We start from the raw sequence: 19,427 nt of genomic DNA on the forward strand, positions 1-19,427 counted from the left end.
GGAAATTTGCCGAAACTATTTGATTGTTCCAATTGCACCGTTTATTAAATCAATGTCTATACGGTTAAGTATTGGGGTAAAGAACTTTTTTTGAAATTTCAAGCACATGTAGCATTGAGCAGATTACGATCTTTAGAAGGATTGCGAATTGTACAACTGAATCGTGCCAAAGGTGCAGAAAAGGTACCTTGCATCAAAGTTGGACTGAAACCGAGTTAGCTATAATAATAACGATCGAAGCAAGTTAACGAGACATAGCTTCGTTAATTAATCCGTACTGGGTTAGACATAGTAACCAGCGAGTTTTGAGTGAGGGTATGAAAATTGTAAAAACAAATGTTATTTTTCAAAACTCAACGACTTTTGAGTTACCAATGAGTTTAGAGTGAGGTATGAAAATACATAAAAAAGGTATTTTTCAGGTTCCATGTGGAGGGGTTGGGGTTCTAGGGGTGCCAATGCAACTCAGTGAGCCTTAGCTCAATTTTCATCTATTCACTTAATTACCCTCTAGGATAATACTGCTCTACTCCAAATCATCTACTACCGCTGCTTATATTGTACCTCAGTGGTAACCAAATATGATGCTAATACTAATTAAAACTGCCACTTGTTATACTGGAAACTAGCAGCAGGTATAGTCTCCTCAGCAGCATCTAGGATATCTACTTCTACTTTCGCTCATGACAGTTTACTTACTAAACTGATTCTGGAAGTTCAGTACAAAAGAACTTCGGGGACCCTTATAGCCCTAACTGGAGCTTCTTCTCAATTGTTATATATTCAATTAATTACTCTTTCGAATAATACTTTAGAAGTGTATAACAAATATTTTCCTTTTTGGCAAGTGTCAAAAATTCTATTTCATTTTAATAGTGTCTTTAATAATAGTCTTTAAAACTTACAAATGGCACTAGATAAATCAATTTTCTTTCAAATGAGTCCTTAAACACCTCTTTATGACTTTCCCGTGCCCCGCTAGTGTCGGCGAAAAAAAAGGAAAGAAAAGGAAGAGGAAACATCAGTGCTGCCAATGCAAAAAAGTGATTATCCTTGTTGTTCAAGGTTTTGGGGTTGTAACTTTCGTATATGGGGTTTTGACAATAGCGATTCCAATGTGCCATTTTTCCCTTGATCGGGTTTCAGGTTATTTTTCAAAAATTCATGCAAATTTGTCTTTGTAATAAACTTACAATTAAAATTAATAGAAATCATGGTTGTCATTTCTAAGTCAGATTTAAATTGCAATTTTTTTTCACTTAATTTCTAAGTTTTTGGTTACTACGGGCCGTGGTTTGTTCTTTACTAGATTGCAGCTATTGCTGCAAACATGGATACGGTAGTAGCTAAATATTGTATAGTGACTAGTGCTACATGCTGGATTCGACAATCCGTCTGGTGCATGTTCTTACTAGAAAATTTGAGGAAACCACTCCAACCCCATCCTTCAATTCAGACTGTAGGACTTCTTTCAGGCTAATTCTGGGGCCAAGATTTATATACTTATGAAAATTTAGAAATATAATCAGAATACTAAGTTCGTCATTAATAAATGGGATCTATCATAGTACTAGTTGGTTGTTGCTGTGGTTAAGTAAGAAAGCGAGGATCGTACTTTATTGCCCTGTCTTACGTACTCCAGTTTCAAACCGAAAAAAAAATCTACTACTTCTCATACCCGGCTTCTGTTTTCCCCTGTCAGTGTCCTTGTATATCTATATCTATATATATAAAAATAAGTTGTCTGTGTGTGGATCTGTGGATCAGGTGACGTCACCTGAAAAAACTGGATCAGGTGACGTCAAAACTGAAAAAACTAAAAAAAGGCAAAAACTACAAAAAAAACTAAAAACTAATAAAAAAAATAAAAAAGCTAAAAAACTAAAAAAACTAAAAAAAGGCAAAAACTACAAAAAAAACTAAAAACTAATAAAAAAGCTAAAAAACTAAAAAAACTAAAAAAAGGCAAAAACTACAAAAAAAACTAAAAACTAATAAAAAAAATAAAAAAGCTAAAAAACTAAAAAAACTAAAAAAAGGTAAAAAACTAAAAACTAAAAAAAACTAAAAAAAAGGAAAAAACTGAAAAATAAGCTAAAATAAAGGTAAAAACCAATAAAAAACTAAAAAAAAAACTGAAAAAACTAAAAAAAGGCAAAAACTACAAAAAAAACTAAAAACTAATAAAAAAAGTAAAAAAGCTAAAAAACTAAAAAACTAAAAAAACTAAAAAAAGGTAAAAAAATAAAAAAAATAAAAAATAAAAAAAAAAAAAAAAAGGAAAAAACTGAAAAATAAGCTAAAATAAAGGTAAAAACCAATAAAAAACTAAAAAGAAAAAAAGGAAAAAACTAAAAAAAATTTTCATCTAAAAAACTAAAAAAAACTAAAAAAGGTAAAAACTAAAAGAACTAAAAAAGAAAAAAATAAATGACGACACTCAAAGAGAAAGCGACCAGGACAAAAGGAATGTTCGATTAGCAATCAACAAAGCACCGGGACACAGGGAGTATAAATGACGACCAGGACATAAGTAAAAAAAAAAACTAACAAAACTAAAAAGAAGGTAAAAACTACAAAAAAAACTAAAAAGAAAAAAACTAAAAAAGGCAAAAACTACAAAAAAAACTAAAAACTAATAAAAAAGCTAAAAAACTAAAAAAACTAAAAAAAGGCAAAAAACTAAAAAAAATAAAAAATAAAAAAAAAAATAAAAAAAAGGAAAAAACTGAAAAATAAGCTAAAATAAAGGTAAAAACCAATAAAAAACTAAAAAGAAAAAAAGGAAAAAACTAAAAAAAATTTTCATCTAAAAAACTAAAAAAAACTAAAAAAGGTAAAAACTAAAAGAACTAAAAAAGAAAAAAATAAATGACGACACTCAAAGAGAAAGCGACCAGGACAAAAGGAATGTTCGATTAGCAATCAACAAAGCACCGGGACACAGGGAGTATAAATGACGACCAGGACATAAGTAAAAAAAAAACTAACAAAACTAAAAAGAAGGTAAAAACTACAAAAAAAACTAAAAAGAAAAAAACTAAAAAAGGCAAAAACTACAAAAAAAACTAAAAACTAATAAAAAAGCTAAAAAACTAAAAAAACTAAAAAAAGGCAAAAACTACAAAAAAAACTAAAAACTAATAAAAAAAATAAAAAAGCTAAAAAACTAAAAAAACTAAAAAAACTAAAAAAAGGTAAAAAACTAAAAAACTAAAAACTAAAAAAAAGGAAAAAACTGAAAAATAAGCTAAAATAAAGGTAAAAACCAATAAAAAACTAAAAAAAAAACTGAAAAAACTAAAAAAAGGCAAAAACTACAAAAAAAACTAAAAACTAATAAAAAAAAAGTAAAAAAGCTAAAAAACTAAAAAAAATAAAAAAACTAAAAAAAGGTAAAAAACTAAAAAAAAATAAAAAATAAAAAAAAAACTAAAAAAAAGGAAAAAACTGAAAAATAAGCTAAAATAAAGGTAAAAACCAATAAAAAACTAAAAAGAAAAAAAGGAAAAAACTAAAAAAAATTTTCATCTAAAAAACTAAAAAAAACTAAAAAAGGTAAAAACTAAAAGAACTAAAAAAGAAAAAAATAAATGACGAGACAAAAGGAATGTTCGATTAGCAATCAACAAAGCACCGGGACACAGGGAGTATAAATGACGACCAGGACATAATTAAAAAAAAAAACTAACAAAACTAAAAAGAAGGTAAAAACTACAAAAAAACTAAAAAGAAAAAAAACTAAAAACTAATAAAAAAACTAAAAAATCTAAAAATCTAAATAAACTAAAAAAGAAAAAAAAAGGAAAAAAATAAAGGAGAAAAACAAAACTAAAAAACGAATGTATATACAGACCGGGACACCGGGATACAAATGACGACCGGGACACAGGGAATATAAATGACGACCGGGACACAGGGACACAACTACAACGGGGACACCGGGGGAAAGGGGGATATAAATGACGACCGGGACACCGGGACAGGGAATGGTCGATTAGCAATCACCATCAACAAAGCTCAAGGGCAATCATTAGAATCATGAGGTATAGATCTGAATACAGATTGTTTTCCCATGGACCATTATATGTTGCATGTTCAAGAGTCGGTAAACCTGACAATCTATTTATATGCAAAGACAATGGGACAGCAAAGAATGTTGTATATTCGCAAGTTTTACGTAGTTAAAACCATATATATATATATATATATATATATATATATATATATATATATATATATATATATATATATATATATATATATATCTATATTCACAGGTGGGACATAGGGACACAACTACAATGGCGCGTAACTATTATGGCGCGTAACGACTTACGCGCGCGGGGGGGCTTGGGGGGGCGCGAAGTGCCCCCACCAACTAGGTGTTGGGGTGGCGCGAAGCGCCACCCCAACAGCTAGTATATATATAAATAAGCTGTCTGTGTGTCTGTGTGTCGAGTGACGTCATGTCTCAAATGAACAAATGAAGACCGGGACAGAGGGGATATAAATGACGACCAGGACACTCAAAAGAGAAATTACAGACTGGGATACCGGGACACAAATGACGACCGGGAAACAGGGAATATAAATGACGATCAGGACACAGGTATTTAAGAAAATCGTTCAAAGACAAATTTTTAATTGTAAGAAGATCGTTGAAAGAGAAATTTCTAATTGTAAAATGACTGAAGAACCTACAATGGCAACAGCCGAGGAAGCTGCTCAAAGATTCTATGCCAACAGACTTGCGGCTGATAGAGAAAGTAAGAAAAGAAATCGTGCCGAGGAATCACAAGAACAGCATGAAAACAGGCTTGCGGCTAAAGAACGCGAAACCGCGCAGTTAGATGAAAATCCACCTGGACAGCGAGAGTCAAAACATATCAAAACTGAAAATGATAGCGATGATGATTGGGTTAGGGATTTTGACTTGGATAAGGTCATCAATGCCTATCAGATTTTAGTTAAAAAAAAAACAAAGCTTCGGCGATATGTATTTCATAGTGACGCTGAAAAATAAAGAAGAAAAAGAAAACTGAAAAAAGAAAAAAGGTAAAAAACTAAAAAGAAAAAACACTCTAAGAGAAATTACAGACCGGGACACAAATGACGACCGGGACAGAGGGAATATAAATGACGACAGGGACACTCAAAGAGAAATAACAGACTGGGATACCGAGACACAAATGACGACCGGGACACAGGGAATATAAATGACGACCAGGACACAGGGACACAACTACAACAGGGACGCCGGGGGCACAGGGGGATATATAAATGACGACGGGGACACAGGGAATGTTCGATTAGCAATCACCATCAACAAAGCTCAAGGGCAATCGTTAGAAAAGTGCGGTATAGGTCTGAATACGGATTGTTTTCCCATAGACAATTATTATGTTGCATGTTCAAGAGTTGGTAAACCTTACAATCTATTTATATGGACAGACAATGAGACAGCAAAGAATGTTGCATATTCGCAAGTTTTACGTAGTTAAAAATATATATATCTATCTATATTCACAGGTGGGACGCAGGGACACAACTACAATGGCGCGTAACTAATATGGCGCGGAGGGCTTGGGGGGCGCCAAGCGCCCCCACAAACTAGGTGTTGGGGTGGCGCTTCGCGCCACCCCAACAGCTACTCTATATATATAAAAATAAGTTGTTTGTCTGTGTGTCTGTCGAGTGACGTCACTGTCTGCATATGACGTCTGAATTATTTCATCATATACCAATTCAAAAACGAATGTATTCAAGCCGAAGTAGCTCAGTTGGTAAAGCGTTATGTTCCAGGTTCTAGGTCCGAGAGGTTCCAGGTTCGAACCTTGGCTTTAGCAAAATAAAAAGAAAAAAAACTAAAAACTAATAAAAAAACTAAACAAACTAAAAAAACTGAAAAAGAAAAAAAATCTAAAAAAAAAGAAAAAAACTGAAAAATTTAGGAGAAAAAGAAAACTAAAAAAAAAAAATAAATAAAAAAAAATAAAAAAGGTAAATGTATTCAAGCCGAAGTAGCTGAGTTTGTAAAGCGTTATGTTCCAGGTTCTAGGTCAGAGAGGTTCCAGGTTCGAACCTTGACTTACTTGACTTACTTTGAATTAAGTCTCCTGCCGGGCACTGCTCGGCGTAGAGAGCTTTAAGAACCTTTATGCTAGTGGTGCTGTCCAGGCTAACTGGAGAGTTAACAGCAGGAGAAGACGGGTCTATGGCCATAATTTTAGTTTTGTTCCAGTTTATATGCAGTCCTACTTTGGCAGCCTCTTCTCGCAGAATTCGGAGCGCTTCCAGCAGCTGCTCCATGGAGTCCGCCAGAATGGCCAAGTCATCGGCAAAATCGACATCTGTGATGGTATGATCTCCGAATTTGAGCCCAAAGCTGAGACGTGAAGTGGTTTTTGTCATAACGTAATCTATGATGACATTGAAGAGATCTGGGGCCACTGCACATCCTTGGCGCACCCCTGTCGTGATTTGAAAGAACGGGCTGCGCTGACCATTAATTTGTACACAGCTCTCCGTCCCATGGTGCAGCGCCTTGAGAAGTCTGCAATATTTCTCAGGTAGGCCAGTCAACTCTAGAATCCGCCAAAGAGCTTTTCGATCGACTGAGTCAAATGCAGCACGGAAGTCAACGAAGGCAATAAATGCTTTCTGTCGGAACTCTGTGGTCTTCTCTACTATTTGTCGAATCGTGAAAATCTGCTCGATGGTTGAACGATCCGACATAAAACCAGCTTGCTCAGGTCGCCGGATTTTTCGAATGATGCTCCGACATCGATCCAGCTGGACCATTGAAAACAGTTTGCCAGGGACTGACAGTAGGGTTATTCCCCGGTATTTGGAGCAGTCGCTTCTCGAGCCTTTTCTCTTCCATAAGGGGATGATGACACCCTTCCGCCAATCCTCGGGAATTATCTCTGTTTGCCAGATTGTAGAGAACAGGGTGTGTAGAAACAGGATTATTGCAGGACCTCCATATTTTAGCAGCGCTGAGTTTAAGCCACAGATACCAGCAGCTTTATTATTCTTGAGTCTTTTTACTGCACGTCCAATTTTTAAGGGGCTGAAAGGCTCATCTGGAGGAACATCTGTTCCAGGTCTTTGACTGCAAGGTTGGCTGGGACTATCATTAGGAGGCGCAGACGGACCAGTATTGTTGAGGAGCGAACAGAAGTGGTCCTTCCACCGCTCAAGACAAGAACCTTCGTCATAGAGAAGTGCACCATCCCTTGACAGGACGGGACCCAAGGTGGGAGTTTTATTTTCAGTGAGGTCTCGGAGATGCTTGAATAGACTGCCCATGTCTTTCTTTTTTGCAGCTAGCTCAATTTCATCGGCTTTCCTTGCAACAAACTGGGTTCTATCCCGGTGAATGAGTCTATTCCGCACTCTATTGAGCCTCCGATATGTGGTCATGTCCCCAAGAAGTCTTGACTTCCGTCTTTGCTCTATGACTTACAGTGTTTTATTAGTTAGCCACGATTTCTTTGGACAACACCTCTTGCCAAGCTCTAGTTGTGCTGCTTCACTGTTCTGCAATTTAAAATGTTTCCAGAGATCTTCGCTGCTATTAAGTGAGCCAAGGGCCTCGAAGCGATTCGATATCTCGATACTGTACTTCTGGCGAGTATCTGGTTCCTTTAGTTTCCCAATATCTGCAGCGACGGGTTTTCTTTTCGATCGTTGTGCATGGAGGCGAAGCCGAAGATCAGCGCACACAAGCCTATGGTCTGCGTTTCCAAGATCTGCTGATCTGTACCCTGCAGTTCTTCACCAATGATCTCCAGCGTTTGGAAATAATGACGTAGTCAATCATCTTCTTTGTACGACCGTCATTACTATACCACGTGTACTGATGCATAGTTTTGCGTTGGAAGTAGGTGTTAGCAATGTAAAGTTCGTGAGATCGGCACAGTCCAAGTAAGCGGAGCCCATTGTCGTTAAGTGGGTCGGGGGATACAGGGCCAACTGTGCCACGCCGTAAACCCATATCATCGCGCACTGTCGCATTAAAGTCGCCAAGGAGAACAGTTATATCATGGGGGGGGGGTACTGTTGCAAGGCATCTGGACAAAGCACACGATGACAGTCATCTTGCCATGCTTGTGTCCAAAGCGGACCTTCATTAATCTGTCAGATACAGCTTCGTGTAAAAGTAAGGCCTTTCTTGTAAGGCTATTTAGTGCAAGGCCAACACCATTCCTTCTCGAGCTTCCTCCAGACCAGAGCAATGAGTCACTGTTACCTATTCGCTCTTCTCCGCTTCCGGTAAGACGTGTTTCTCTAAGACCTGCAATTGACACTTTGTTCTTGCGAAGTTCTTCAGAGAGTAGGTTCTTTGACGCAGGTGCATTCAAAGTCAAGACATCCAGGTGGCTATTCGTAGCCCCCTTCGGTCCATAAGGTTTATTCTTTCTGACGTCGTCAGCATGTCCATTGACGCGCGATGGTCGAGATCTTAAAAGGGAATCCGGGTCCGAGGCTATATTGTCACTTCTCGTAGCACTTAATTTTCGGGTGGAGGGTCGCTAGCCCAACCGACCCTAGGCCTGGAATCTGATTAGAGCTAGGTTAAACCTAGCTACTGAGATTCCCGGGGTGGACTCCACCCGCCACATGAGGTTGCGGCCATCCTGATCGGAGTGTTTAGTTAGGGGAGAAACCCCATATCCAGAGGCACGTGGTCAGCAGACAGAGTCTGCCTCATTCCGGACAAACTCCATTCACCTCCAAGGTTCGAACCTTGGCTTTAGCATTAATACAAAAGAAGAAGAAAAAACTAAAAAAGGTAAAAACTACAAAAAAAACTAAAAAAGAAAAAAAACTATAAAAAACTAAAAAAAAGGTAAAAAGAAAAAAAACTAAATAAAAAGAAAAAAAACTAAAAACTAATAAAAAAACTAAACAAACTAAAAAAACTAAAAAACTAAAAACTGAAAAAGAAAAAGAAACTAAAAACTAAAAACTGAAAAAGAAAAAGAAACTAAAAAAAAGGAAAAAAACTGAAAAATAAAGGAGAAAAAGAAAACTAAAAAAAAAAAAAAAAAAAAAATAAAAAAGGTAAATGTATTCAGGCCGAAGTAGCTGAGTTGCTAAAGCGTTATGTTCCAGGTTCTAGGTCAGAGAGGTTCCAGGTTCGAACCTTGGCTTTAGCATTAATACAAAAGAAGAAAAAACTAAAAAAGGTAAAAACTACAGAAAAAACTAAAAAAGAAAAAACTAAAAAAAAAACTAAAAAAAGGTAAAAACTAAAAAAAACTAAAAAGAAAAAAAATAAAAAAGCTAAAAAAAGGTAAAAACCAAAAAAAAACTAAAAAGAAAAAAAAGGAAAAAAACAAAAAATTTATTTCATCATATACCAATTCAAAAACGAATGTATATACAGACCGGGACACCGGGATACAAATGACGACCGGGACCAGGTTCGAACCTTGGCTTTAGCATTAATACAAAAGAAGAAAAAAATATAAAAAAGGTAAAAACTACAAAAATAACTAAAAAGAAAATACTAAAAAAACCAAAAAAAAAAAACTGAAAAATAAAGGAGAAAAAGAAAACTGAAAAAAAATAAAAATAAAAAAAAATAAAAAAAATAAAGAAGGTAAAAACTACAAAAAAAAAACAAAAAAGAAAAATAGAAAAAAACAAAAAATTTATTTCATCATAAACCAATTCAAAAACGAATGTATATACAGACCGGGACACCGGATACAAATGACGACCGGGACATAGGGAATATAAATGACGACCGGGAAAATCAAAGAGATATTACAGACTGGGACACCGGGACACAAATGACGACCGGGACACAGGGAATATAATTTTTATAATGACGACCGGGACACAGGGAATATAAATGACGACCGGGACACTCAAAGAGAAATTACAGACTGGGACACCGGGACACAAATCACGACCGAGACACAGGGAATATAAATGACGACCGGGACACAGGGACACAACTACAATGGCGCGTAACTAATATGGTGCGTAACGACTTACGCGCGCGGGGGGGGGGGGGGGGGCTTGGGGGGCGCGAAGCCCCCCCCCCACCTACTAGGTTTTGGGGTTTCGCGCCACCCCAACAGCTAGTATCTATATATATATACAAATAAGTTGTCTGCGGGTCTGTCGAGTGACAGCATGTCATCATGTCGTCATGAAGTTAGTTGTCGTCATGTTTGTTATGACGATGACGTCATTAAAGGTATTTAAGAAAATCGTTCAAAGACAAATTTTTAATTGTAAGAAGATCGTGGACGGAAAAATGTTTAATTGTAAAATGACTGAAGAACCTACAATGGCAACAGCCGAGGAAGCTGCTCAAAGAGTCTATGCCAAAAAACTTGCGGCAGAAGAAAATCCTTCAAAGACAAATTTTTAATTGTGAGAAGATCGTGGACGGAAAAATGTTTAATTGTAAAATGACTGAAGAACCTATAATGGCAACAGCAAATGACGACCGGGACATAGGGAATATAAATGACGACCGCGACACTCAAAGAGAAATTACAGACTGGGACACCGGGACACAAATGACGACCGGGACACAGGGAATATAAATGACGACCGGGACACAGGGACACAACTACAACGGGGACGCCGGTGAGCACAGGGAGATATATAAATGACGACGGGGACACAGGGAATGTTCGATTAGCAATCACCATCAACAAAGCTCAAGGGCACTCATTAGAATAATGAGGTATAGATCTGAATACAGATTTTTTTTTTTCCCATGGACAATTATATGTTGCATGTTCAAGAGTCGGTAAACCTGACAATCTATTTATATGCCCAGACAATGGGACAGCCAAGAATGTTGTATATTCGCAAGTTTTACGTAGTTAAATATATATATATATATATATATATATATATATATATATATATATATATATATATATATATATATATATATATATATATATTTTTAACTACGTCAATGGCGCGTAACTAATATGGCGCGTAACGACTTTACGCCCGTGTGGGGGGGCGCCACACCAACACCAAAATTAATTAATTTACAGACACCAGAACCAAAATTAATTACGAAGTACTTCCTGTTGATGAATGCAAGTTTTGCCAAGAATATGCTTCTCTTGTCACGCCGAAGGCCATCTTGCGGCCAATTGTAATAATATAGCCATCTGTGGTTGCTGTGGAGCAACTGACCACGCGTCCAGCAAATCCAATCCTTACACTAATGCTATGTTTTGTGTAGAATGTAATATATATATATATATATATATATATATATATATATATATATATATATATATATATATATATATTCAAAAAGTACATATTTTACTCTGTTTAGCAGCATATTTACCAAGTTTATTGTAACACTTATCATACCTCTCAACTAATTTTAAGGTAACTACTGTATAAAAACTTGCCGCCTGTTCCATTAACCAGGAATTCACTTCCGTTTTTACGTCGTCATCATCATTGCAACGTTTGCCACTGTGGTGTTGCTTGAGGTTGAGAAACGGATGATAATCGGTTGCAGCAAGATCAGATCTGTATTGTGGGAAAAAACTTCTGTATTGCCTGAAAGAACTTCCCTGTCAAAACTGTTCAACAAATTACGGGTCTGACCAGCATTGTGAGGTCTTGCATTGTCATGAAGAAGGACAAATTCCTTTGTCAGCATTCCAGGTTTTTTTTTTTTTTTAGTTGTTTTTTTTTTCAATCGCTCTGCGGAGCTTTCTGATGGTTTGGCAGTATGCTTCTGCATTTGATAACGGTTCCTCCGTTGCATGAAGTCGACCAAGAACACCATGCCTATTCCCAAACTCCGACGCCATGAATTTGCGCTGGGAGAGAGTATGTTCGGCCTTCAAATTTTCAGGGAGTGTGTGAGTTTTCATTCCATGTTGTGTTGTCTTAATTTGGGTCTGAAATGCGAAACCCCTGTTTCGTCTCCAGTGCAACCGGTTGCCACATCAGTGGCAACCCTTAGAGAGATGATGACGACGTAAAAAAAAGCAGTGAACGCTTGGTTATTAGAGCCGGTGGCAAGTTCTTATAAAGACTTTACTTTAAAATTAGTTTGGAGGCATGATATGTGTTTCAAAAAACTTGTTAACTTATGTCGAAGAAACAGAGTAAAGTCAGCACTTTCTGAAAATAAATTTACTTTTTTAAATAATCTTTCGTTGTCTACTTATGTTCAAACGGACTTTGATTAAAACACGCCTCGTATATAAATAAATATATATATATATATATATATATATATATATATATATATATATATATATATATATATATATATATATATATATATATATATATATATATATATATATATATATATATTATATATATATATATATATATATATATATATATATATATATATATATATATATATATATATATATATATATATATATATATATATATATATATATATATATTGTGGCCTCCACCTATTCGCTCAGTCCCTGACTATTATAAGCCTCATGTCGTCTCCTCTTATTCCACACAGTCTGTGCGCCTTGGGCCTTCGTGCACCCCTCCCTCCTTCCCATGACACTTTTGGTAAAGAAGTTCTATTTATCTTTGGCGTGTTTTAAAATCTTAGCCCCAGTAAAAAAAAGAGACAATAAACGCATGTTTTCATTTAGGATCTTAAAGATGTTGTAATTGTTTATAATTTTGCTGGGTCGTATTACATTGCGCTTGGCTTTTTTTTCTCAGAAATGGACCACAATTTCCTCTCGTATCAGTTTACCATTTTTCTTAGTCTATTACTCCGATTTTGTGCAAATTATGTAATTTGATTGTGTTTTACCGTTTCTTCTAATCTTTTTTAGGCTTGATGGCAATTTTTATAGAATTGTTTACTTTTTTAACTGCTCCGTTGTTGCAGTCGTTAAAGAAAATGGCTTAAAACGGTGCTTGATCTGTCTATTTTGTTTTCTAGCTTTATTATAAATTATCCTTTCAGAAAGAATGGCGCGAAAACTACACCGAATTCAGGAAGAAGGTGGCACGCTGCGTTAGAAGATCACAGGAAGAAATGTAAAGCTATTAGTTTAAAATCAATTCGCGAATCCTACAAGGACAAATTTAACTCAGCAAATTTAACTCGGCAATTTTTTTTGTTTTTTTGTGGTGACTCAGTGATAAAAGCAAACTTTACCCGTTTGTGACAAGCTAAATGTGTTCTTTTCTCTTTTTTTTTAAATATCCAAGTATGTAATGCAGTCTCGTCTAAGGATTAATAGAGTCGTTTTTTAAATATATGTATATAGCTCTGTTAATTAGATAGTCTCGCGTTATGATTAGTCAATTTTTTTTACTCGAAATGTATCATGAATAAGACTAAGGAAGAAAGGACGCAAATATTTGTCTTGTTCAAAATTGGGATAAACTGGCGGACCTAAGTTCAGAAATATTCTCCCACCTTCTATGGAATAGTAAACTTTTTTTCGTATCAGCATTTAACCGTAGAGACGAGGTCAAGGCCGTTAGTGGGTTAGCTTGAAATAGTATAATTATTTTCTCGTCGTCATCAGTAAATTGCAAAATATGTAACTAAGTCTTATACTTAATTGACAATTAATGAGGAAAATTTTTAATTAAGGGAAAGATTGATTTGCAGGGACAAATCGTAAAATTTAACGTTAATCAATTTTAAAAGCTATGTAAATAGTTATGCTGGTGAGAAAAGGAGGAGCTCATGTTGCTGAAATATGAGTTGCGCACAATATTTTAAAAGCTTCTTTAAAAAGCTTACGGTTGATTTGTTAAGACGCCGAAGAGAGTAAAAAAATATTTCGAGGTTTGGGAAAGGTAAATACTACTGTTTTAATTACAATATATAGCTGTATACGCTCGCTCTTAAATGAATCTCTGTATCTGATAAGCTCTTAGAAATCTGGGAACGTACTTGAATTTAGTCATACCTTATTCATTATTATACCAAGTTTTCCTAAAAAAAAAATATCTAAAAATACCTACACACGGGGAATGTCCCTCATAGAACGACTTTTAAAACAGGCATCTCAAATGCCCGCTTTAGTATGGTTGCCTTTAAGATAGATCTTTGTTACTTAGAAGTTTTGATGATCTAAGAAGAAATTAGCCGAGGCGTTAACTTCAGTTGCTTCCTACTCGCATTAAAAGTAAGTATTTCTAAAGTAAATTACAAAAAAAAACCTTTTACATAGGAAGGAATTCTTCTCAGGAACTTAGCTGGGGCCCTCCAAAAGTTTTAAGTTTTCCAGACTTTTTGGGCATTTCTCAAATTGTAAAAATAGTTCTCTCTCTCTCTCTGTCAAAATATCGTGTGTACCTGTCTGGCTTTCCCCTCCCCCCTCCCACCTCTTTCTGGTAGACAGCCCCGGGTGAAAATTATATAAAGACTATGGTATCCCCGCCCCGAAACAAGGAAGACATGTACTGACCAAGAATGTGTTGCGAACTGTGTCTAGAGTAGAGTAATTTAGATAGTATTTAAAAAAAATATAAGTGGGATAGAAAAAACACCGTCATACATATAGTGTTTACCTGAGCTCTTAATCGTGACGCTTGTTTTAAGTTAAGACCTAACGAGGTTTGCTTTTTTTTTTTTTTTTTATATGGTTTCTCTTATGAAATGGAAAGAAGAATTAGAAAGTAGTTGTGTCATGGATAGTAATTTTTTTAAACAAGAGGCTCTTGCATCGATTCTTGTTAATTGTGAGACATTTTGCATTTTACATTTTGGGTACTATGTATGCAAACTACTATGAATTTGTGCTTATCTTGAATAAATAAATAAATATTCATTTATTATTGCTGTAGTTTGACAGAACTATTATCGATAGGGCGGGGGGAGTAATTCTTTTGGGTAGCAAAAACCTTAAGCTTTTCATTTTGCATTGATACTTTGGTAACGTATTGTCATTTGTGCTTCGACTCATGAAGACCCTAATTTTGTGGTATGACTAGTTCTTTTAAATCAAGGTTTGATCCAAAGAGTATGGGTAGCTTATAAGAGGCACTAGTGTTAGCAAAAAATACCATCTAGGGTTCGGTAAAACTTGGCATTTTTTAAGCTTTGTAATCGTTTTTGTGTCAAGAACTAAGATCAGAATCTTGTTACTTCACTAATTTTACCAACTAGACAAATTAAATTAATTATTCTTGTTGTACTAAAAAAAACGCTTAGCATTGCCAAACGCTAGAATGCGATGAGGTTTCTTTGTCAGCGCTTGCACTAGTTTCCACTCTTGTAAGTAACCCATAGTCCTTCGTTTTATTCTTTTGCGTTGTGCTAAATGCTCGTATCGACGCATCCCCTTCCCTCCTTTAGATGACACTTCCCCTTTACTCCTTCGGGATGCCCCTGGTGTTTGCTGCTACAGTCTTACTCGTACTTCTCATATACTTATAACAGCTTCGTCACATCTGCTTTTGTAGGTTACGAAAATAGTTGTAAATTAGAGTACTAACATCATAATTCTTGTTACCACATCTTGGATGCAGGAGGAAACAATAGTGAGTTCCAAAATTACTTTTTTTTTGGGAGGGGATTCTTAATAACTCGAATAAGATAAGGGCATGAACTTCCTAAATATACTATCTTTCTTTTTCACAATATTTTTCCACGCAAAATAAGGGGAATGGGCTCATTAGAAAACTTAAAATACATTTCAATTAGTAGTATTTTAAATTTAATGGGAACTTCCTGGGAGGGTATAAAGAGGGAGGTCTTGAATAGATTATGTTGGAAGAGGAACGTGCGTAGCTGTGTTGGTCTCAGGCGGCTTGGTGCTGCAGTGAGTTATTAGTAGTAGTAGTATTTTAGATTTAAAGATGTATCAAAATTGTTTTTGCTTTATCCTGGATGGCTAAGAAAGCCTCCTTGCACAAGCAGCTGAGTGATAGCTATTGTAGAACTGAAACACGGTTTAAGATTTTTCTGCCATACTGTAAATTTACATTATTTAACGTACAGTCTTTTGTATTTCCGCACGTAATTTCTTTTGCATCTCCAGGAGAAGCTACAAAACTTTACAGAGAAAAACAAATTAGCATATTATTCATTAGAAACTCAGGAAGTTATAGATTATGCTTATACCGAGATTTGTACCGAGTAAAAAATCAACTTTAGATAAATATGGAACATTAATTTTTGAAAAAAAAAACTATCAGATAATTAATCGTCAGTTAAACAACTACTATCAGCTATTAATGTGCTTATTTTGTTGCAAGATTTTTCTAGAATTTGAACAAGGAATTATCGAAAAATTTGAGACAAAAGAAGTCTCTGCAGCTAATAATGTATTCACGAGGAGATTCTACTAAAGCCGATACTTGGTTTTGCTGATGCTGGTGATAAAGTCTGCTTTTCTGATTCGCTGCTCTCGAAGCAGATAAATAAAATTAAAGACGAATAAAATTATAAATGCAAAAACTTGTAATTTTAAAACAATTTGATTGGCTTGTCCATATTCATTGAATAGTTTAGAAAAAGAAACTGTATATAATTACTTTATTGAAAATAGATGCTTATCGTGAGTTACTTCCCATGCAAATTGGCGCATCAAGAACGACCTTGACGTGCCTCTGGATATTTGGTTGGCCACTGGAGAGCCAAATTTACCTAGGGACAGTTGGGTTGGCAGCCCTCCTCCTGAAACTTATATTGCTATGAATGGAACTAGAAATTCAGCCTCGGATATATCATCTCAAACCCCTTCTCGACCCCGGAGCGCCCAAGGACGATTCCCTCTGAATATCGTTGACCAAGGTGGCATCAATGTGGCCACCTGGAATGTCCTGACTCTGAACCAACCCAGTTCAAAGCTTCTGTTAGCCGAAGAATGAAAGAAATATGAAGTTATAATTGCTGAATTACTGAAACACATCTATCTGGGGATAGTGAGGAGTACATCGGTGAAGGGTGTACACTGCTCCGGTCTGGTGGTCACCAGAAACAAGGAGGCGTTGGTCTAGTGCTGAATAGTGCCGCACTCAAAGCCCTCCTGATATTCGCACCAAGAATACCCAGGCTCCTGAGAGCAAGGCTCGATGGTAAACAAGGAAAAATAACCCTCTTCACCTGTAACGCCCCCACAAATGAAACCGAGGAAGAAGATAAAGATGACTTCTATACCCTTTTATGTTCTGAGCTCTCGTCAGTACCTCACCTGTAACTCGTCAGTAACTGTCTCGTCCTTCTAGGAGATGTGAATGCTAGCGTTTCAAATGAGTCTGCCCTGTGGCATTTCGCTGTTGGACCCGTAACAGCAGATACCCTAAATAACAACGGAGAGAGAATGCTGAGCTGCTGTCTCGCCCACAATTTTACCATTGCAAACACGTGGTTTCTGAGACCCAAAATTATCCAAATATACCTGGTATAGCAAAAATGGATCAACGAAGACGATGCTTGATTACATCATCATCATGCGCTGGCGATGATTGTCGTCTATACAGAACTGTCGTATCTACCGAGGCACTGAACTTTGGAACGCCGACCATCGTCTTGTTGCAACCAAAATCAGACTTCGCCTAAAAGCTATAAAAGCCAGCCAAACACCTCGGAAAATTGATACATACTGTATTCAGCAGGACCCCGCCTTGGCTAAGCAGTATCAGGTTGAAATATCCAACAGATTCCAGGTCATTACGCAGTACGATGATATGAAATTGTATGATCTTCAAAGAGAATGCTCTTGTAGCTGTAACTAGCGCTGCTGGAATGAAGCAGCGTAAGACAAAAGACTGGGTCAGCAACGAGTCCCCCGCCATTATTGATCGTAGACGGGAAGCCCGCCTATGCGGGGACATGACAGCGTATATGCAACTAAATAAAAAGCATAACATCATGCTGCACAAAGACCGTAGAACCTTTATAGACGAAACAGCACGTGAGCTTCAAGAAGCCTCAAAAAAAGGACATTGGAGCCACATTTAAGATCTTCCGTGAGCTCTCAGATCAATACACTCAAACTATATCGCATCTCCGCAGCGCCAGTGGCGAGAATATTTACGACCAATCACAGTGCCTCCGCCAGTTGGAAGACTAATTCAAGAAGCTACTAAAGTCAGACCCACCCGACCAGATAAAAGCTGCAGTACGAAAGCTGAAGAACAACAAAGCACCGGGGTATGTGGCCTAACATTAGAAGGCTTACTTGTGCCAGTCTACAAGAGGAAAGGAAGTAAAGCAAAATGTAATACCTATCGTTGCATAACTCTAATCTTGGTACCCGGCAAACTCTTCGCCATGCTGCTCTTCAAGCGGGCAACAAAGTACCTCCGTTCCCTTCATCGCCACCAGCAAGCTGGGTTTATGCCGGGTAGGTCCACTACTGAGCAAATCCATACAATTGGACTGCTGATAGAGAAAACTCTAGAGTTCACCTTGGCTAATCCTTCAATCTGCTGATGTACCTAAGAAAATTGTCAGTCTGTTCAAAGAACTATACAATAAGACTGAAAGTGCTTTCATTGTAAATGGCCATCTCTCATCACACTTTCAAATTAGAAACGGTGTTCGGCAAGGTTGCACTGCTGCTCCCGAACTCTTCAACTGTGTCATGGACCCTGTTCTCAACAAAACACAGCCGGTGCATCCGCTTGGCGTCGATTTTGCTGGAAGAGTTCTGCCAGATGTTGATTTCGCTGACGATGTTGCATTGGTATGTGAAAATCTTGTTGACATTAAAACTGCCCTGGAAACGCTAGTATCTGCTGAAGAAATACTTGGTTTAAATGTAAACTGGACCAAGACCAAAATATAAGCCCGTGGACAAGACACCATGCAGCCCCCTGACAACTATAAAACATGTGCCCAAAACGTTGAAGTAGTCAAGAAGAGCAGTTCTCATACCTTGGTTCAGTTGACTACTCAAATGGAAATCTGGATGCAGAAATATCAGCAAGGGTGGCAAAGGCGAACGCCGTATCGACCGCCTTCTGAGAACAATATTTCACAAACCCCAGATCAGCCGTCTCACAAAAGTTTGTATCTACTCTGCCTCGGTAGCAAGTGTTATTATTAACAAGCAAGATATTAACGAACTAAAGTTCGTTCGTGCGATACATCATCATAGAAATTTCGAGGGGTTGACAACATTAATGTTGTGGTATCCGTAAGAAAAAAATCTGATTCAAATTATCACGATTGTAGTAGTACCTGCAACATATTAAAGAGCGAACCACAGCTCATAGTAACTAAAATTTAAAAATACGTTTAGAAAAAAAATACTGCCTAGTGATTGCTTATAAGTCTAAGTTTATTGCGAGCAGAAATTCACGGAAATATCGAAAAAATTCCAGAAACCCCTCGAAAAAGGTGTCAGATCAAAATGAAAAATGCACTATTGGAGTAAGTATATTCGAAAACCTTCTAAAGGGAAATTACAGTCCCTTACCTTGAATAACAAGAAAAATAAACTTTTTTG

General features: G+C 36.5%; 1 protein-coding gene across 1 annotated transcript in view; it reads left to right on the forward strand.

Moving 5' to 3' along the window:
* LOC136026081 (ubiquitin-conjugating enzyme E2 G1-like) overlaps positions 1 to 14,805 on the forward strand; it is a 31,768-nt gene extending 16,963 nt beyond the window's left edge. The window contains exon 5 of the mRNA XM_065702278.1: positions 12,974 to 14,805. Coding sequence (XP_065558350.1) covers positions 12,974 to 13,051 — 78 coding nt within the window. The 3' untranslated portion in view covers positions 13,052 to 14,805. The remainder of the gene's footprint in view (positions 1 to 12,973) is intronic.
* Positions 14,806 to 19,427: the final 4,622 nt, after the last annotated feature.

This window comes from Artemia franciscana, chromosome 4 (assembly GCF_032884065.1).
Source record: "Artemia franciscana chromosome 4, ASM3288406v1, whole genome shotgun sequence".
NCBI lineage: Eukaryota > Metazoa > Arthropoda > Branchiopoda > Anostraca > Artemiidae > Artemia > Artemia franciscana.